This window comes from Cervus elaphus, chromosome 17 (assembly GCF_910594005.1).
Source record: "Cervus elaphus chromosome 17, mCerEla1.1, whole genome shotgun sequence".
Lineage (NCBI taxonomy): Eukaryota > Metazoa > Chordata > Mammalia > Artiodactyla > Cervidae > Cervus > Cervus elaphus.
In genome coordinates, this window is record NC_057831.1 from 57,364,639 (window position 1) to 57,386,221 (window position 21,583).

At 40.2% G+C, this 21,583-nt stretch overlaps 2 protein-coding genes across 2 annotated transcripts in view; one reads left to right on the forward strand and one right to left on the reverse strand.

The window, feature by feature from the left end:
• WDR19 (WD repeat domain 19) overlaps positions 1–10,757 on the forward strand; it is an 88,970-nt gene extending 78,213 nt beyond the window's left edge. The window contains exon 37 of the mRNA XM_043870706.1: positions 10,650–10,757. The gene's annotated coding sequence lies outside the window, so the exon portion shown is untranslated. The remainder of the gene's footprint in view (positions 1–10,649) is intronic.
• Positions 1–21,583, reverse strand: part of RFC1 (replication factor C subunit 1) — a 76,153-nt gene that overhangs the window by 1,467 nt on the left and 53,103 nt on the right. The window contains exons 10-24 of the mRNA XM_043870708.1: positions 19,704–19,811; positions 16,549–16,728; positions 15,309–15,413; positions 12,917–13,316; positions 11,294–11,403; positions 9,689–9,803; positions 8,289–8,380; positions 7,524–7,661; positions 7,282–7,377; positions 7,060–7,158; positions 5,739–5,893; positions 5,495–5,612; positions 3,957–4,102; positions 2,329–2,542; positions 946–1,137 (exon numbers count right to left, since the gene is read on the reverse strand). Coding sequence (XP_043726643.1) covers positions 946–1,137; positions 2,329–2,542; positions 3,957–4,102; positions 5,495–5,612; positions 5,739–5,893; positions 7,060–7,158; positions 7,282–7,377; positions 7,524–7,661; positions 8,289–8,380; positions 9,689–9,803; positions 11,294–11,403; positions 12,917–13,316; positions 15,309–15,413; positions 16,549–16,728; positions 19,704–19,811 — 2,268 coding nt within the window. The remainder of the gene's footprint in view (positions 1–945; positions 1,138–2,328; positions 2,543–3,956; positions 4,103–5,494; positions 5,613–5,738; positions 5,894–7,059; positions 7,159–7,281; positions 7,378–7,523; positions 7,662–8,288; positions 8,381–9,688; positions 9,804–11,293; positions 11,404–12,916; positions 13,317–15,308; positions 15,414–16,548; positions 16,729–19,703; positions 19,812–21,583) is intronic.

The following is a 21,583-nucleotide window of genomic DNA, read 5'->3' on the forward strand; positions in this document are numbered from 1 at the left end:
ATCAAATCTTTATCCGCAACTTAATAAAGAAGCAAGGTTGCAAACGCCTACATCCTGAACTGCGTCGACCCTTGATGAGCTTACTAACAACTGGCTAGGTGTGTGGCCTTTAACTACAAAGCTATTTAGCCTCTAGAACTAGAATATGTTCCCTGACAATGCAGTTTCTTAGACTTCAAGTATAGATATACTTAGGAAAGACAAAACAACCAAGAGATAATTTACACACACAGTAATGCTTTCATGAAGAACTGCCTTTTCTTTCGATTTCAGATTAGAGATCCAAACACACAGTTTGAGCAGGGGAAGGAGTGGTATGTCTAGACAAGACCAGTGCGAGCCACACTGGAGGCGCCACTATCCCCACCCCCCCACACAAACAGGATCGAGGGGCACGGATGATAAACGCACCCACACCAAGGACAGAAGAGGATACAAACTAGATTTCCTTTGCCTTGGCCCATGGGAAACAGTGGACCGACACCATAAATGATTTTAATCTTTCCTAGGAAAAGATGAGGATGTTTTGCTCTGAGAAGTTTCTATAGGCAGTTCAATAGCTATAGCAAAAATACAACAGAAGGGAGGAATAGTTTCATTAAAAATGCTTTTCTTAATTGGGCTGTGAAAATGTGTCTGTGGATAAAGCACACACCAAGAGTGGGGGGAAAAAAAAACAGTCCTTTCTCCAACAGAGAATATGACCATCAACATGATGGCCTATTTTCTTGCTATCAGGCTCCTAACCTTATAAGAAGCTGTTTATAAAAACGAAATCTATACTTTCTCTACCCTTGGAACTGTGATGAACAAAAAAACTTTTTCTCAGCTTCCTCTGCTACTTGCTAAACAGGCTCTGAATAATTTCAAAAGGCAAGTTACAGACAAGGTAAGCTATTTTGAGGGAGTATCATGGCTTCTCCTATTGGTATATTAAAATAGTACCTTGATCATAGCATCAGTTTCCAAAGTGTCCTGGTCCTTCTCATCCGATTGAGAGTCATCTTCATTTAACTCTTCGTTGTATTCAGAATCCAGCGACGGGCCTGTGCTGGGCCTGTGTGTCTTCACTGCCTGGAGTGAATACGGAGTGAGGTGGACTTCTTTATTGTAAGCTCTTGTGAAGGAGGCTTTCACCTGCACAGAAGGAACAGAGGAAGGTTTTTAAAACTTCAGGTGTCAAACAACCCCTTTAAACTCTGTAGGCCTAGAGGCTTTGAGGAACCCATTGAAATTGTTTGTAAAATATGCATGCATGTACATGTAAGTCTATCTATCTGCATTTTTCTATGGAAAAGTTCCATATTTTTCATGACATTCTTAATAGAGCCCATGACAAAAAATAAGAATCAAACATTGTAAATCAGGGGCTTCCCTGGTGGTCCAGTTAAGACTGCACGCCCAGTGCACGCGGCCCAGAGTCAATCCCTGGTCAGGGAACCAGACCCCACATGCCGCAATGAAGACTTGGCACAGCCAAATAAATAAATGTATTTTTTAAAAAACTGTAAATCAACTATCTTTCAATAAGATTTTTTTAAAATAAGAATCAGTATTTGGGAACATTAGGCAGACTTCTAATCATCGTTTTAGGTCATCATTTTTTTCTATTCAGTGCTCTCCGCAGTTCTACAAAGTGACAAAGTTGATCAGTAAACCAACAAATCAAAAAAGATTTACAATAAAGTACAGACTAAAGGTGGCCTTTAATTACCACAGAATATTTAAATTACATTTCCCACAAAAACAGGTTATTTCAAAATACTATGTAACTTGAAAAGCCTTAACTTCAAGCTTCTAAACCTAACTGCTGAATTAGTGCAAAAATTCTAACAATGGATGTCTCTTGTGAGAATTTACCTATAGTCATTCCCATAGTCCAGTTAAAGTTCTAGAGAAGTCACAGAGAATGTAACTTCCAGAACAGCACCAAATAAAAAGGCACCAGGTGAGGTCTTAGATATCACAAATTCATGTCACTTTAGTTTTTTCATGCTCATTATAAAAAGTCTGTGTGTCTGTTACTCCCCCAGGCTCATCTGCCCATCCTTATAAAGAATACATTTATTAATACATTTGCTCCTCAGATTTCACATCGTGCTTTCCCATTTAGCATAAAGCAAAGATAAAACTATAAATTACAGTCAAATCCCAAAGTCTATTCTTAATATTGTACTCAAATAGTATCTTTGGAAAGTGCAGGCCATAAGCAAAAAGCATTTAAGAAAAAAAAAATTAAACGTTTGAAAGCATCTAAAACATTTCTGAAATACTCCTTGTATATGGTAGTTATAAAGTGTTGGAGAACCAACGGAGTACATAGTTTACCTTGGGATCCAGTTTAGAGAACGGACTAGGTCTGCCTCCCCAGTTGCTAATTTCCATAATATTCTCGAAGTCATCTTTCATCAAATAATATGCGTCCATAAGAGCAACAACATCCCGTACTCCTTCTATCCCTTGTGAGGCCAAGGGCTGTACAAGTGCATCCCTTAGATGTGACAGATAATCCATGTTTACTGTCCTTTTGCTGGAGTAAGTTCTTAAATCAAAACAAAAGAGACACAATTGTAGTCACTGGCAAACTACCACTAGCTCACAGTTTGCTAGAATTTAATCCACTGATAGTAAACTCGAAGGAATGCTTACTAATCAATAACTGGAGTTGGGAAAGCTTAGCACTTATACCACTAGGGTAATGGGTACACATTAGTGTATCTACACAAATACAGTGGAAGCATCAGAGAGGGACACCTGGGCAAAGTGATGCTTCATCTTTAAAAAGCAATGGGCAAAAAAAAAAAAAGCAATGGGCAGAGAACAGGAAAAGAGCTGAGATGCAGGCCTTCAGCTTTATTAATGAGAAGAGCTGGGGAAAGAGCCCTTTCCCGCTTCTGGAGGCCACCTACATCTCTTAGCTCACAGTCCCTTCTTCCATCTTCAAGTCAGCAGGGGAAGAGCAGCATCGTCAGATCTCTGCCTAACTGCTGCCTTCCCCCACCACTCTTTTTTTGGTAAAACACTTACGATTACATTGGGCCTATCCCGATAATCCAGGATGACCTTACCATCTCAAGATGAGAATAAATTCGTGTTAAGACATTGAGTTTTCGTAATTTGTTACGGCAGCAACAGAAAACTAATACAGGGTGGCAAAAAAATAAACAAACACACACCCCATACCACAGGCTATGAAGAGGGAACACAGTAGGAAGTAGAATTCTAGAGGAACAAAAGAAAGGCGCGTCTTGGTTCAGTTTTAGATAAAAGTTAACAGTAGACTAATATTCTCTTCAGGGACCAGAAAGGAAAATGCAATTATTCAAGTAGTTTTTCATGGTTAAAAATGAATCCCTAAAGTTCACCTAATATCTGTGTGCATATACATTTTCTAAGTTTCTAAACTGTAACAGAATTTTACCAAATAACTAGAATTTTTGAACTTCTTAAACTCCCTCTAAGGAGACTGGTTTTCAACTGTCTGAGTATCTACCTTCTGTAATATGCTAAACTGTATCCCCTACCCCAAATGACCAGGTCAGTTTACTATTAGCATAGGAGGCAAAAAGTAGTTCATATATTTAAACAGTTCTCTTTCTCCTATTAAGTATTTTGGAGACCAAGACATTATGTATGCCTCCTGGTAACAGACATACTCACAATAACAACAAATAATAGCACTACCTCAGATTTATATAGTTTTAAAACTTAACATTATGGCACATCTACCATCTGGCTTTATTTTCCAAAGTATCCTTTTAAGTAGTAAAGCAAGTGTTACACTAATTATAGATAATAAAACTCAGGGCCATGAACTTATCCATGATCATTTATCTAATTAGTAATAAAATCAAAACTAAAACACAAATCTTTGTGACTCATGCTGTCATTATTAGATGAAGGCTAAATACACTGCCCTGATTTTACAACGCCGAGCATGGAGTGATACTGCTTACCTGAGACTCATGTGCAAAGCTAGGTCCTGAACAATACGATCGTGTTTGCCCATAGATGAGTACTTCCCCAGCCAACTTGGGAAGGTAGGAAACTGGGTCATGTGACCCCTCATTAACTCTCCAGGAAGAACACTGGCATAAATGGCCTAAAAAAAATTAATTGCAGTCCACAAGTTAAATCCAGTACTAAGTTGCTTCTTTAGCAGCTGCTGGCTTCCAAGCAGCCTCTTGAAAGTGAGGCAACACTGTCCCCGGTCTCCAATTCCAAGACAGTCAGGCCCTTCCCCTCTGTCTCTGTTTTGCTGATATGGGAAGCTTCGACTTGAGAAGACAGCTAATTGCTTTAAATGCCTTGGACCAAAACATGTTATGGCCCTCAGAGGTCATCTCACCGACCTAGCTGTCATAGTCAGCGGGTCTCAATACACCAGTTACTTCAGGCCAGTGTCATGGAGAAGATTTTAAGAGGGATACGATTGTCTTTTAAAAAATATATTGATAGACCCAGGTCAATCAAAACATGGAAAATCTAATAATTAGAGAAATAAGTAAACTGGCACTTGAGGAAAGTTCTTTTTTTTATAGGTATCCTTGGCTATCTTTTATAGCCATGGGTTTTAACTTTTTTAAGGCTGGAATTATACATAAATTTTCTACCCTGCTTTCCTCTAACAATTTTCTGTCATTAGTGTTCTTTATATTAGATCACCTTTACAATTTTAAAGGCTGCATACACATACCATCAAGAGGATTTACCATAATTAATCAGACTCCTATTGCTGACCATTGAGATTTTCTCCCATTTCCTGCTATCAGAATTAACGCTTTAGGGAGTATTTTTGCACATTAAATTCTTGCTGTGTTTAGCATTATTTCTTTAGGATAAATCCTCATAGGTATAATTAATTATTAGGTACAGAGAAAAATGAACACTTCTAAAACAAAATAAAAAGATATCTTTAAAAGAAGAGTAGACCTTCCAGAAGTCCCTTGCTTGTTACTCAGGTCAATAATTAAATATGCAAAACTCAAGAGCAAATAACAGTCTTAACAATGAAAGTTTGCAAAATTCTATTTGAGTAAAAGATATCAACCTACATAAAGTGCTCAATATAAAACTGCCTCTGTAGCAAGGAAGTTGAAGAAAATCAGAATTCATGTATCAGGAAAGTGGTTGCAGACCTCCCCTTGCAGCATTTCTTAAAGATTAAGCTACTTAGTAACAATACGGGAAAGCCAAGAACTACAAAAAAGAAATGGATTCTGAAGATAAAAGAAAGCAAATGAAACTAGAGTCACATCTTAATTACGACCAAAATCTAACTTTCCTATTCCATGTGTCCATTTATAGAAAAACACTGAAAAATAAGGCTAGATTAAGGAACAGAATAGTGACCACAGGATATTTTATAAAAGACTGTATTTTGGCCATTAAGAGTTTAAATGTTTATCTGATATTCAAAAAATTACAAGAGCTAAAAGCTATTTTTGCTCTAACTAAAGCAAAGTCTGCACTTTAAGGGCAGTCCTATGCCTACCTGTGTGGGCAGAAGACTCCAGTTTTGCTTATTCCGGATTTGACGGTCCACTAGGTCACCATCACATATGCTGTCTGCTGCCCTGCTTAAAAGCATCAAGTGCTTTTTCGCGTCACCCCTGCAGGAATACACCGGTCTGGGTTACACCACGGTCCGCACCCCACATCCCTCCCTCCCAGGGTGCCTGGCCTTTGGAGGGCTGCGAGGGTGCTGACCCCACTCCTCACCACCTCTGAACACTCACCCTGCAGCTACGGGCTTCACATGGATGTAGTTCTCCTGGACAAAGAGGGGTGCTATAGAATAATCATGGAAAAAGAGATCTGACTTGTCCATAAGTGACATATGAGCAGTCTCCTCTCCAGTTACAAACACTTTCCGGGCAACATCAAACGGGCCCTGAAAGACAGAGGGACGTAGCTAGTAGAACAGCCAGTATCCAAAACGCTGACAACAGCGAACGCGGGCTAAGACGCGGGGCAGCGGAAACTCCAGTTCACTGCTGGTGGGAAAGCAAGATGTTACAGGCACTTCGGAAGACAGACCTTACAGAGCTCTTATCATCCCATCCAGCAACTGTGCTCCTTGATGTTTACCGAAATGAACTGAAAACACAAAATAGCCTGCACATGGATGCTAATAGCAGTTTTATTCAAAACTGCCAAAACCTGGAAGTAATCAAGACGTCCTTCAACAGGAGAATGAACGGATAAACTATGGTATATCCAAACACTGTACTACCATTCAGCACTAAAAAAAAAAAAAAGTTATAAAGCCATGAGAGGATATGGAGAAGCCTTAAATGGACACCACGAAGTGAAAGGAGCCAATCTGAAAAGGTGACATACTATATGGTTCCAACTGTAGGACATCCTGAAAAACCTGAAACTACAGAAACGGTAAAAAGATTAGGGGTTGCCAGGAGTTGGGAGAAGTGAGGGATGAAGAGGCAAAGCAAGGAGGATTTTAACGGCAAAGTATTCTGTGCAATACTACAATACAAGCCATTACACATTGTCAAACCTCACAGAACGTATAAAACCAAGAGCAAACCCTAATGTTAAACTACGGACTTTGGGTGATAATGATATGTCAGTGTAGGTTCATCAGTTATAACAAATGTAACACTCTGGGAGGGGATGTTGATAGTAGGGGACATTATACAAGTCTGGGGACAGGACATACCTAGGAAATCTCAATTTATATAGACCTCTAGTCTAGTTTCAGAGAGGTCAACTATAAACCATTTGAAACAAGATTATTCTGAAGTTTCAAAACCATTCAAAACCTGAAACCCATACACAAGGGACTCTGGAAAAGCTATTTTATAACTACTAAGGCATAAATTTCCTCTCTCAAAATTTACAATTACACTGACAGTCCTCCAGGAAAAATCTGCTTGAATTAAAACACTTATTAGCAGCTATATGTATATTTATTTACTATAAACATCCATAGGTTGTGTAGATGTCTCTATGAACTATAATAACCATTTCCATTAGATTAATACTGATAGGAAAAGAAATGTTTTGGCCAAGAAAGTAGGAAATGGAAATTCATTTTACCAGTTTGATATCCTTTTTGGCTCTATGAGAATCAGCCTTGGCCTGGTCATAGGTTAATGCCTTATTTCGTGCACACCACATATTCAGATTGTGTAAAACCTAAAAGAATCACAAGCAAGATACTGTCAAGATAGGAAAACACTGCCACTCCCCGTCCCCAAAACACTAAAGGCATCAGTTAAAAAAAATTGTCAACTGCTATATAACATATATTTAATTTACCTGTCTGATATCTTGATTAGCTCCCAAAATTATTTCATTCATAGCTGGAGGGGGTATCTTTAGACCCTCTTTAAATGCGATAGACATCATAGCACCCTGAAATTGACAAGGGAGAATGAACCTTCAATGATTTTTTTTTAATTCACATAATCAGATATTTTAAAATATTTATCAGGTACTTTTAAAAATTGACCCAAAAAATACATGACAGTGTGATGGAGAAAAAATTCCAATTATCATACCTTAATCTGTTCGACCCGAGGTCTTTGAAAACGAAGATCAAAACAATAATGAACCAAAGAGCGAATCTTGGGATGATTTCTATCATTGCACATACAAATAATGGGAATTTTTGTCTGTTTTATCAGGCCAATTAATTCCTGAAAAGCAAATTTGCAACATAAATGTAATTTGTAAAAAAGAAAAATCACAAAATGTATGTATTTTAGGTTTTTGTTTTATTTTTTTTACTTTACAATATTGTATTGGTTTTCCCATACATTGACTTGAATCCTCCACGGGTGTACATGTGTTCCCCATCCTGAACCCCGCTCCCACCTCCCTCCCCATCCCATCCCTCTGGGCCATCCCAGGGCACCAGCCCCGAGCACCCTGTCTCATGTATTGAACCTGGACTGGAGATTCGTTTCACATATGATAATTTACATGTTTCAATGTCTTCTTCCCATATCATCCCGCCCTCACCCTCTCCCACAGAGTCCAAAAGACTATTCTATACATCTGCGTCTCTCTTGCTGTCTCGCGTACAGAGTTATCATTACCATCTTTCTAAATTCCATATATATGCATTAGTATACTGTACTGGTGTTTTTCTTTCTGGCTTACTTCACTCTGTATAATAGGCTCCAGTTTCATCCATGTATTTTAGGCTTTAAAACCTCCTCAGCAACATGCCTTAATTGCTGTAATTATAATTAGCTCTTCTAATTTTTTTTTTAAACCTAAAAATTAACAGTGCCACTACAAACATACAGTCCTTTCATTACCTGAACTCCTCCCCTGTCCTCATTGCCAGCCATGCCATCTACTTCATCCATGATGAGAGCATGCTTCATGCCTACTGCATGGACTGTTCCACCTGGCCCATGGTGAGAAGCAATGGGATGGGACACAAAAAAAAAAATTGTTGTTCAAACACTGCTGCTTAAAAAAAAAAAAAAAACATATATACACATACATATAAATAACATGGGTACATGATACAAAAGTCAAAATGCACAAGAGTAGGCAGTGAAATTCTCTCCCACCTCTGTCCACTAGGGCATGCAGTTTCTCTCTCTAGAGGCAAATGAGGTAAACAAACTCAGGTACGTACTCCTAAGAGATATCCTACACATTAAAAACATGTGTACATAAAAATTTACACCTTCAGGACTTCCCTGATGGCCTGGTGGTTAAGACTCAGCACTTCCACTGCAGAAGGCGTGGGTCTGATCCCTGGCAGGGAACGATAATCTCGCATGCCACATGGCAAGGCCAAAAAAATAAATAAAATGGAATTTCTATTTTTAAAACACACACACACACACACACACCTTGGTTTTACCACTTAATATATTTTCATATTCTGCTCCTTATCTGTAGATACAGAACATCTCATTTTTTAAAGGCTGTAATATTCCATTTTACACATATATCAAAAATCAATCACTTTTCATTGATATAATAGGAAGATCCTTCAATCTTTTGCTATTATGAATTGTATTAAATGAATATCCCTACATGTATGTGTCATTTTGCATATATACAAGTATAACAGTTGCTAAATTCTAGGAATCAGAATTTCCGGGTTAAGGGTATGTATAATTTATTAAATAACTTCAAGAAATGCTGTCAGACTGCTCTCCAGAGGTTGTACCAATTTACATTCCCAATAATCATGCATATGAGTGACATTTCCTGAGCAAATTCTTTTTAACAATCATCTGTACCATTCAGTAACCAGGCAAAATACCACAGATTCTAAATACGCAGTAGGGTCTGTAATCTGAATATCCTACTTGCCCCATGAACTCTGGCCACACCAGCCCACTAGCTGCAACCTGCAACAGCGACTTTCATACCGTGTCTTGTCTCCTTCTCTGCCTTTGCCTGAAATAATCTCTTCCGCCTGCAAACGATTCTTTCTCATTCTTCAAGGCCCTTTGAACAAATGTCACCCTGTCATGGTAGCTTTCCCCAATGTCCCAAATAGAACCAAAGGAACAAAAGGTAACTGCTGCCTATCAGGGCTACGTCATTCTCTCAATAACCCCAGGATTTAATAGGGTGCTTAGCACACAGTAATGTTCAATCATAGTAATGTTATTGAACGTTGAAATGAACCCATTTTTCTTACATAACCTCTCCCCACCCCTCCGCCAAAAAAAAAAGGAAACCCACATACTTGAATAGAAGCCTTTGATGCTGGTATTATTCAGCGACTCAGCAACAGTCTCCTTCAGACTGTTCTTACTCCGAGTGTCACTTGCATTCAGCTCCACATAGCTATATCCCAATTCCTAATCAAAACGTTGGAAAACATTACCATCACAATGCAAATTATTAACTCTCCCCACAAAAACAAAGCAATTAAGAAGGAGGCCAGAAAAGTCACATAAGTAACCATGGGTAAAAAGATAAAGTAGGATACTAACAATGAGATTAACTATAACATGAATCACAATAAGATTTTTTTTTAAATATCATGTACATACATAACACATAAATACACACACAAGTGCAGTCTTAAAATCTCAACTGTTACATATAACTAATCTGGAAGAGCATATCTGAGCAAGCAATTTTACTAAGTTCGCTTCTTAAAGTCCCCAAAAGGATTAAATATAACTACCCCAAAATTTCAACACCAGATACAGAATTAAGATATCAAAAAGTACATTAAGATAACAAAAAGTAATAATTGACTCTTCAAGATAAACTATAAAGTTAAATTGTTCTTTGTCATATTATCCCAACATATAATCTCCCTCTCAAATTGTGAAAAATCAACTAACTTGGGCTTATTTCCCCAAAGTGATCATTATATGTTAAGGCATTATGCAAAACCATTAATTCCACAAAAAAGTAATGATAATAATAAAGGGGGAAAAAGGCGTCATAGTCACAACTGTAAAGACTAGGGAAGACATTTTTTGTTTTTGTTTTTAAATGTTAAATAATAGAGTAGAAAATATATAGTTATTATATGAGCTAAAAATTTATGGTTTGGTCTATAATAAAAAAGACTAACCAAAAACATCAACCTGTGGGACAAAGGGTTGGGAAATGCAGTGATGAATTTAAAGTAAGTTTAAAATCTCTCGTTTAATTTTTCTGATACTACTTCATGTATTGTTTCACACCAGTCTGGTACATCTGGACTCCCCTGCTGACTCAGCGGTAAAGAATCGGCCTCCAACCAGGAGCCACAGGAGACTTGGGCTCCATCCCTGGGTCAGGAAGATGCCCTGGAGAAGGAAATGGCACCCACTCCGGTGTTCCTGCCTGCAGAATCCCATGGACGGAGGAGCCTGGCGGGCTACAGCCCAGGGGGTCACAGAGAGTCGGACACGACTGAGTGACTCAGCACACACTCTGATACACGAGTCCTGGTTTGCGCCAGCGCCTCACGCGCTCCCGGTCCAGGGATGTGGCAGCCGTGGAGACAACGAGAGCAGAGGCAGGATCCCACAGACTGTCTGGGCTCACACTCTGCCACCACCCTCCTCAAATCTGTTTCACTTCTCACGTGACAATGGCAAGAGTACATATATTCGGTACACAGAATTCTTCCTACAGGGGCATATAAGGCATCTGTAACAGTCTGTAAGACATACTGTCTATAAGATTATGCACCCAAGGGCTTATTGCACACGGCCTGGCACGCAAGTAAATATCACCTATTATTATAAGTACCAATATTTTTAAAAGGGTGAAAATGACAAATAGGCCCAGAACCAAAGCAAACTGTAGAGGCTAGACTTTAGAAAAGTAGTGACAGAATACCCACCTGACAAACCAGAGAAGCTGTGGTTGTTTTGCCAACACCGGGAGGACCTGAGAGCAATGCCGCTCTAAAACTGGAGCCATCATCTTTGCCAGCGAATTTACCAAACTTTGCTGTTAGGGAAAAAGAAATTCCAGAATGTTAACCTCTACGACCTAACAGAAATGCAGGAGTGACAGGAATAACTGTGCATTAGGTTAGCATCAAGAACAGTCCTCCAGTTTCATTGAAAATCTGCAAAATATTTTTTTGCAAAGTTTAAGCAATAGTTTCCCAAGCATTTAGTGAAATTCTACTCCCTACCTCATTTTCACTCAAATAAAAAAACTTCAAAACAATAATTTTATGAGCTTCGTTTCCTACAAAAGCATAGGTCACTGAGCAGACTACCTGGGTTTTGGGAGAACTGCAGGTGACTTAACCCCTGTCTGTGTCCGCCTTTGTAAAATGAGGGGAACAGCAGCGATGTGCCTGGAGGGGAAGCTGTGAGGATGGATGGGCTGAGCATGAGCCTGCATGTCTTAATAAATATTAACAAGAATGGCCACAAAAAGAATGAATTGAAGATGTTGCATCTGCAACTATCCTGCCCAGCTCAATTCCTCCCCTTATCGTGGGGGCCTGGAGCATAACAGGTGCTCAGTACGTACACAAGGGCTGAGAGAGATGGTCAAGCCTACGTCAGGCCTGGGGAAAGGGACGACAGCTCGCCTGAAGCCTCAAAACCTCTTCTTTAGGCACACAGAGCACTTACACCACATTTTATTTGGTTTTGAAAGAGAAAAGGGGTCAGTTTAAGTTTAACCCTGTATCATCAAAATTATATTATTTAAATATTATAAATAAAATAAACTGGCACTGTTGACCCATGTCTAGTGACGACCTCGCTGCGAATAACCCAGCCATCACTTTGGAAATTCACTACGATGCTCACTAAATTTTTCCTTTTTAGTTCTCACACAATATTCCCCAGGGTTGTGGCTGGAAACTTCAGTTCCGATAATAGTTTGGACATTAAATACATATGACCGCTCATTTTCCATGCCTAGCTAAAGCAAGCATGCTCCCGGGGTTCTTAGGCTGCCTACTCCGCAGTGTGCCTCCGCTTTTCCCTTGCACCTTTCCCCCCAGATCTCTCTGGCCCTCTCGGGGGTCTTGCCCTCACATGTCGCGGACCTTGGTACACATGTGCTCTCCCACCTGACGCTCCCCTCCCTTCACCAAGCTAACTCCTTTTGAGTTTCCAAGTCTTAGCTTAGCTGTCCCTTCCTCTAGGGAGGGAATCCCTGTCCACGCTCTTCCAGCCCCTGAGTGCCCTACACTTAACCTTGTAACAGTACTTAGCACAGTACATCTTAATTGCTGGTTTATCTACGTCTACCTCACTGACTGGAAGATCCTTAAAGGGGACTGTGCTTTGGGTCCCCACTTTTGGGGTCTAGTATGACAGACTGTGCTTTGGGACCCCACGTTTGGGGTCTAGTATGCCACTGAGGCTCAGAGCAGGCTCTTAATAAATGCTTGCTGAGAGATCAATAACCAACTATCACACTTCCTAACATGTGCGTTCCTGAGCAATGACGTGGTGACAGACACACACAGGAATGAACGAAGCGGGAAAATCACCGTGTTTCTTATCTTCGGATGGACTCTTGTGCCAGTTTTGGAGCCAGCGCAGGAGTTTGTTGGCGCAGCTCTGGTCGCCTTGCTGTCCGATTACGGTCTTGAGTGAGGTTGGCTTATACTTGTCCACCCAGAGCAGACTTTCCACTCTGCTTTCACTGCGGTCATCAGCCCAATTCCCAGCCCGGCCGTCACTGTTTGTCTCCTCAGCCGCCTGCTCCTTGAAGTCCAGGACTGTCTGAGACACACTTGCTTCCTTTTTTAGTGACTTTATAGAGCTTTCCCTTTTGGGAGTCAGTTTGCACTTTTTAGATTCTGATTCCTTCTTAGTTGGACTACTTTTTCTTTTTCCTTGGTCATTTTTTTGGGGTGTTCTTTCCAATTTGGATTTTTCTTTCTTCATCTTAAAAATTGGAGGAAAAAAGAAACCTGATGAGATATACAGAATTTCTATCCTGCTTAATGTACTCTAGAGGGCAAGCTGAGGTCCCCAGGTGAGCTACTCAACCTGGATCTGTCTTCTCACAATAGACTCTGCTGTTTGTGGAAATCTCCACGTTCCAAACTTTAAAAAACAATGAACAACACAGCAAAAGCATCCACATGCAATTTTAAAAACAAGAGTTGAAAAAAATGAAAATAGCTCTTTGAAAGCAATTAAGTATTGTAAAATTAGTTTTAAAAAAAGGATTAAGAATGTTTGCTTTGTGACTAGTTAATATTTTATTCCTCCACAAAAACATTTACACAAATGTTCATAGCAGCATAATTATATTTTATATATACAAATATCATAGCCAAAAAGTGGAAACAACCACTTTTGGCCATCAGATGATGAACAAATAAAACGTGGTATATCCACACAATGAAATACTAATCACCAATTAAAAGGAGAGGAGCACCAATGTATGCTTCAATATAGCTGAACTTTGAAAACAAGGTGCTAGGTGAAAAAAGGTAAGAGGGCCACATATTACATGTTTTGCTTTATACAAAATGTTCAGAATAGAGCAGTGGTTGCCATGGGTGGGTATGAAGAGAGACTGATAGTGGATCAGCGTTTCTGTGGGAGGTGAGCCAAGTGTTCTGGAATAGACAGTACTGACAGTTGCACAATCTTGTGAATATACTAAAAACCACTAATATACATCTTAAAACAGGTGAATTTTATGATCTATGAAAACTAAAATTAGTGGGAAATGTGACGAAAAACAAGGTACTAGCATTGTATTGAAGTGTCTCCCCAAGATACTTATCAACTGCAAAAGGAAAAACTGCCACTTCACTAGTGGAAAAACCAGGCAGAAATCACATGACCTAAGCAATAATAAGACATATCAACATCATGCACAGCTGACAGGATGCCCTGGGGGGGTCATAGTATCACTTATATGGTCTTCTTGCCCAAAATGCATAACCTCAATCTCACCGTGAGAAACGATCAACAGCCCAACTTGAGAGACATTCTACAAAACAACTGAGTAGTACTCGTCCAACCAGGGTCATAGAGACACAGGGAAGGCTCCAGAACTCCACAGACGGGAGGAGACTGGGAAGACACAGCAACGCAGTGTGCGGTCCAAGGACGACGGGGCTAAATGCGAAGTTAGCACACTTAGCATCAACGTTCATCTCCTGGTTTTGAGAACTGCACCATGTTACGTAAGTTGTGAACATTAGGGGACGTGGGTGACGGGACAATCCAAATCATTCCCCAAGACTTTTCTAACTGGAATAAACTGGAAGGCCCCTCACCACTTGGGTGTCAGGGCTGGGGACATCAAACCTGGGCTGCTGGCACCCCGGGCCCCACACACGGACGTGCACATAGAAGAAATGAATGAAGCTGACACTCGGAGAAGCAGAGAGACGTGTTAAAAGCACTGCAGTCTGTAGGCCCAGCAGTCCCCACATCAGACTTGTCAGGGTTTACTGATGTGAGGCAAAATGGTTCCCTTTTTTGCTAAAGGTAACATGGGCTTCCTTTCTGTCACAACTGAAAAAGTCCCGATATAGTTCTAAATGCAAATGATTTTATCATGCTGATAGCTATGATATAACCTTCAAAGAATTCTTAATCAAGAAGCTCTGCACAGCTTTACTGTAAGAATAAGGAAAATATGGACAGTTGAATCAGTAATTAATAGATGTGGGAAGTACAATGTACTTCCCCTCTTCCTCCTCATACTCCTTTGAGAAAGGTAAAGAAATACATCAATGACAACAGCCTACAGCTGAGTCCACCTACTCAAAAGGAAATAAGGGAAGTTCATTTGCGGCAGGAGGAAAAGTTAATTTTTTAGCCCACAGGCCTGTATTCACCCAAGAAATGTCTCTATGAAACAGGAAAGGTCTATACACCAACAAAAATAAGTCAAGTTCATTTTATACAAACCTCAGCTTCAGCAGCTATTTCATACTTGGACTTCTTGCCTGGCATAGTTCGAATCAGATTCAACAGGCCATCTTCATCAATAATATTTGTCCCCAAGGCTGCTGCCTAATAATTTAAAATGTAAATCATTGAAACCATTACATTCTGTAAAAAAAAACATCTGATACTCAGGCTTGTCAGAAGGTGAAAAACCACATTTGTAAACTAGGTAACACTGGAATATTTTTTAAAACAGTATGCATGAAAAAGCATTGTTAAAAAGAAAATAACAGAACCTCCTTTAAGAATGGTGGGTTGGCACCCAGGGTATCACACTGCCCCTTTTGTGGGCTGCTTTCCCTTTCTCTCTACCCTAAAAAGGCTAAAGCCTCGAGAACCTAAGTCCAGCTCATCACACCCTCTCCCAGGCCCGACTGGCTGGCAGACAATCTCCTCCACCGTCTCCCCCGCTAACAGAACTCCAGTGTGTTCATCTCCAAGGGACGACATGACTGGTCTAAGAAACAGAAGAATCTTCATCCTCCCCAAACTCTATCACTCTGAATGGCCACAGGACAGCTCTGGCCAATGAGACTTAAGTGAAATTCTTTAAGAGGTATTTCCCGGAAAACTCTTAGGAGGTCAGTTACACCTAGTGTAACATCTTGCCACTGCTCTCTATTTCCTGCCTTGAATGTGAACTTGAGAGCAGCAGCTACCTTGCAACAAAAGGCAACATGCATGAAGACAGAAGTGAAGGATAAAACTAAGTCTAGCTACATCACTGAGGGGCTGAACCATCCCCAGCAACTGCCTACCTCTGGAATCCTCATAACATAAGGAAATAAGAAGCTGTCTCTCAAAACCAGTTAGTCAGGCATTCTATTATTTGAAAATAAGTATAAAAGAGAGTTTCCAATTAAAAAACTCAAGATGGAGTTCACAGCAGCATATATAGGAATACTTGGGACTAGAAGAAGAGGAAAACTGCATTTGCTTCTATCTTCAAAAAAAGATTTTGGCTAGAATACTACACTAAGAAAGCCAAGTAAACAGGAACTGTGCCTTCAACTAGAAAACCAAAATCCCAGGTCGAAGTCAAACAGCACTTCTGTGGAGAGCAAGTAACGTAGGGAAGAAATCACTTTTCCATTTTTTCTCCTCATTTCCCTCTGTGTAGAGGACATTACTACGCATGGTCACACCACGAGCCCGCCCAGGCAGCAGGCTCTCTCCCTGCTGAGGACCCAGCACTACCCACCTTGTCACTCTTGGATTGACCACTGTCACGACCCATGACCAGGTAGTTTGTTTTCTTGCTGACATTTCCTGTTACTTTTCCCCCATAACGCTCAATTAGAGACTTGGCCTCATCTCGTTCAATGGACTCCAGCACGCCTGTGATTACAAACGTAAGGCCTTCCAAGCAATTTTCAGCTCCCTAAAAACCAAAATGTTCAAGCAGAGAGGAAATTACTTGGTAGCTTTTCAAAGAAATATTTGGCATCAAAACTGCAGGAAGTTGACTTTTCTCATTTGACATCATAAATAATCTCAGCATGAAAAAATCTGCAGGAAATTTACAGTGAACACGCAGAAACTGAAATTAAATCCTGAGGAATTCTTATGTAAGTTAACATTTAACAAGCTTATAAAACCAGCAACAAAAAAAATGTATGTTCAATATGGTTAGGAAACCTTATTAAAATTATCCATTCATACTATCCTCACTTTTTAAAAAACTACTAGTTAACTTGTATAACTTTAAGTAAGCAACCAGATGTAATGCACCTACAGAATATCTTGCTTCTGCTAAAAAAAGTTTCAATTCTGAAAAAAACTACACAGGTTTGAGCTCTTACCCTATCACACCATCTCTTGATTGAAAAGTTAATCTGGTAAGACAAAAGACACTCAGCAAAAGAAGGCTAGATGGAAAAGACATTTAATCTTAATTGGTATAGATTTTTTTTTTACTTTCACAATGGTTCAATATGGTATAATCCCAAGCAAAATGAAAACTATATAAAACATTCCAAGTTACTTATTACTTTTGAAAAGAGAATTGAGATCAACATAGACTTAAAACATGCTTGCAAAGCAGCAGCTAAGCAAAATTCAAAGCCTGCCCCAATACAAGCTCAATCCTTCACCATCCAGGTGAAGAACTGTTGTTGGGAGGGTAGGGGGAGTGTAGTAAGTCTGTTTGGAGAGAAAAGATTTGACTAACAACATCTCAAGGTCCCCATGACTCTAGGATTGAAATGACCTTGTGGATCTCCCTACCACGCTCTTTAATTCCCAAACTCTCATTGCAGGACCAGCAAACCACCCAATATTCTCAACCTCTTCTCCAATATTCCCTCCACGGCCTTGCTTTCACTGCAACCTGTCCACCCCCTAAGAACACCACTTTGGCTCAAGCCCTCTCAAGCAGAAGCTTTTTTATCTTTCACACAGGAGGCAAGCCTGGCATCTTCCTCCAGCCTCCTACACAGCCCACTAGCCCCTTCTGGCTCATCCTCTGCCCCTCTTTATTTTTTTTTTATTATTTTTTTTTTTTTGCCCCTCTTTATTATGGGAACTATACCTCCTTCTGTGATCTGAATCCCCTGCCCTTCTACATTCTCAGAAACCTTGTAGTACCTTTGATTATCCTCTTTCTGGGATATCTTCAATCTCTCACTTTCTGGTAGATCAATTCCATCATCAAAAAAAAACATGCTTTAAGCATCTGACTCAGTGGTAACGAATCTGCCTGCCAATTACAGAGATGACAGCTCAATCCCATATCTGGGTAGATCCCCTGGAGTAGGAAACAGCAACTGGCCCCAGTGTTCTTGCCTGGGCAATCCCCCGGACAGAGGAGTCTGGTAGGCTACAGTCCACAGGGTCACAAAAGAATCAGACGTGACTGAGCGACTGACCAACAACAAACCTTAAAGACACTCACATCTTCCCCCTGAAGCCACCTCCCATTTGTAGCTAGAAGTCCTCTCTCTCCTCTCCTGTCACAACCAACATCATCTACTTATGCTGCCTCCATTTCGTCTCCTCCCACTCACTCTTCAACCCACTTCCACCAGGTTCTGCCTCCGTCATTCTATCAAAACTTTTGCTAAGATCACTGAGGATCATCCACATTACTAAACGCAGTGGACAATTCTCAGTCTCCTTAATGACTCTTTAAACCCCCTCCTCCCTCTGCTACTGTGATACCACCTTTACCAGATTTCTCCTACATCTGTGGCCGCTGCTTCTCAGCCTGTTTTTGGGTTTCACCCTCCTCCACTTCATGAGGACAAGGTCCAAGGTCTCTCCTCATTCTGTCCTTGTTTGCCACGTGACATCAAGTCCTTCCAACATTTTCTACATGCCAACAATGCCCAATCTTTTGCATCCCATCGTGACTTCTGTTCTGAGCTCCAGTCCTGCAAAGCTACCTGTCCACTAAATATTTCCATGTGGCTACCTTGCATACATCTAAAGCACAGCATGGTCACAATGAACTCATTATCATCTCCCCAAATCTGCTCTGCCTCCAGCCACATCAGTATCCACCCACAGATGCTCACGCCAATAACGAGGAAACCACCCGATGCTCATTCTCGATTCCCACTCCCAATCATCACCATGTCCTACAGATTTTCCTTTTTCAATGAAGCTACTTCACTTCTCAGCCTGGTCACTGCTACCACCCTAGACAAGTCTCTTATCATTTCTCACCATCTCTCCTCGTTGATCTGCCTGTATTTATTCCCCCTCCCTCCACTGCACTCTATATTTAGCAGCCAAGAGTGCTCAGCCTGAAATGCAAATCCGGTCACACTGTTCCCCCACCGACAACTCCACTTAAGGACCAGATTCCCTAAAAGAATCTCTGATTTTTCCCTTAGGGCACATATCACAATTATAATAATGAAGTACCATGAAGGCAAAAAGCATTAGTCTTGGGGCTGCCGTATCCTACTCCCCAATTTGTTAAGGATGGTGACTAATGTTTTCCTATTCTGTTTTGTTTGTTTATTTACTTTCGGCTGTGTGTGGGCTTTTTCCTGCTGTGGTGAGCAGGGGCTACTCCCTGCTTGCAGCGTGAGGGCTTCTCACGGCAGTGACTCCTCCTGGTGCCGAGCACCGGCTCTAGGGCACGCGGGCCCAGCAGCTGCCGTTTCAGGCCCCAGAGCACAGGCTCGGTAGCTGCGGCGCACAGGCTTAGCTGTTCCACGGCATGTGGCATCTTCCTGGACCAGGGGTCGAGCCCACGTCTCCTGCATTGGCAGGCAGACTCTTTACCACTGAGCCACCAGGGAAGCCCTGTTCATTTTTAGTTACTAATTTTCTGCTACTGTAGACATAGTGAATACATACATGGACCCACAGGCCAGAGGCCTTGAAACATCCTCTCAGTATTCTTACCTTTGGTATTTCTTTGGAGCCCAGAGCTTTGGGACCTTCTCGATTTAAGTAGCTTCGGTAAGCTTGGTAATTACTGCGTCTCTTTTCAGCATCGTCAGGACTTATAGACTTTGGGGAGACAGAAAGAAAACTGAATAAAGTCATACAAAATTAAAATATATATAAAAAAGTAAGTAAAAATACCTATCAATAAACATTAAGTCACTTCGGTGCTTGATCCTGACACTAACATTTTCAGCCACACAGGTACGCCCCCATCTACACACGCCAGGCTTACAAACAGCCCTGCCATCAGCCCTTCTTAAACCCCTCAACTCTCTCTAAAGGCACAAACCTCACGGTAGACTGAGCGTACAAGCCAACTTGCTAGCCCCAAGCCACAAAACAAAAAGATGTATGTTATTTCAAAAATTAGTATGAATTTTAAATTCTATTCCATAATATATCATGTGTATTTCAGTGGAAAAATTAATTTTTTCCCAAGTAAACAATCACAGAAGAAAATATACTATTTTTATCCAGTGGCTCTGAATACCCTTAAAGTAACTTATCCCCTGTGCTCCTGGGGTAATAAGCACTACAGTCTGAGAATTAATGGCTTTGTATACACACCTGGCTCAAACGAGGGGCAAGCTATACTCCAAAAAGCAGACACATTCTATACGCTACCACTCTCCCTTCTGGGTCTAATCTCTCCTGTTTCTCTCAAGGGTTCTGACCACGGGTGTGTCTCAGAAAATGCTGGGAAAATCTTTTAAACTTTAATCCCTGGATGCACTCCAAGTTTCTGATCCAGAGACAGGAGGTATAACCAACATGTGTATATTTGGGGAAAGAACATCCTAGGTAATTAAGAACCACTACAAGAATGATCTCTGTCATTTTTTCCACTTCCTAATTTTACATTATTTTTAACTTGTAAGCCACCTCAAACCCCTCTAAGAGTAGACAAAATACCACTTTTATACAAATAGATGATTTAATCAATAAAGGAGAGTAACTTGCTTTGGTTTTGAGTTAATTGTGCCATAGGCTACAGGCTAATCCTAGACTCTATCCTACTTTTTAACAGTGGTTCTCAAATGATGGTGTGCAACCATATCTGAGAAGCTTGTTGAAATATACCTGCCCAGACCACATGCCCTAGGAAATCATTTTTAACTAGTGTTATAGGAAAGTACAATGCATGCCAAAATGGGAAAACCATTTATAACAATAATTCTGCAGAAAAAATAACTGAATTATAAACGAATTATAAAAGAAATCTGAAGCACATTCATCTGTGAAGTCAAAATTATTTGACTGAGATAGACTGAATTTATAAAACAAAATTTCATGTTCCCAAAACTACTTAAGTTCTCTGAGTCATTTCAAGTCCAACTTTGAAAAATAAGGCGAATAGCAACAGTATCATTTAAAAACTATTCTGCTTTAATAAAAATAGACAAGTGTCTATAAACTGAACATGTTTAGTGTGTCTGAAGAAAAATATTCATTCTCCAGCTAAGTATTTTGTGAAGAAAAATCTGAGACCAAAAAGTTAATTGTTCCCTTAAGCGTATTTATTAGCACTGACCAAAAACAAAAGCATCTAGAAATCATCAGCATATCAATTTTTCACTAAAAAATAATGGTGATGAGCACTTAAAATAGATAATATTCTCCTTTTAACTCCAAGTGCCAAAGAGGCTTGAAGGAACAGTGGCTTCTCTTATGATCCTAATAAAGTGGTTTCAAACTGGAGACTCTAAGAAACAATTCTCAAATATATATGAAAACAAAAAAAAACTTCTAAAAATCATTCTACATTACTTCACTGTTTATCCCTCTGAAAATGATTTCAGTATCTCAACACTGTTAAACAGGAGCAAAAAGGCATA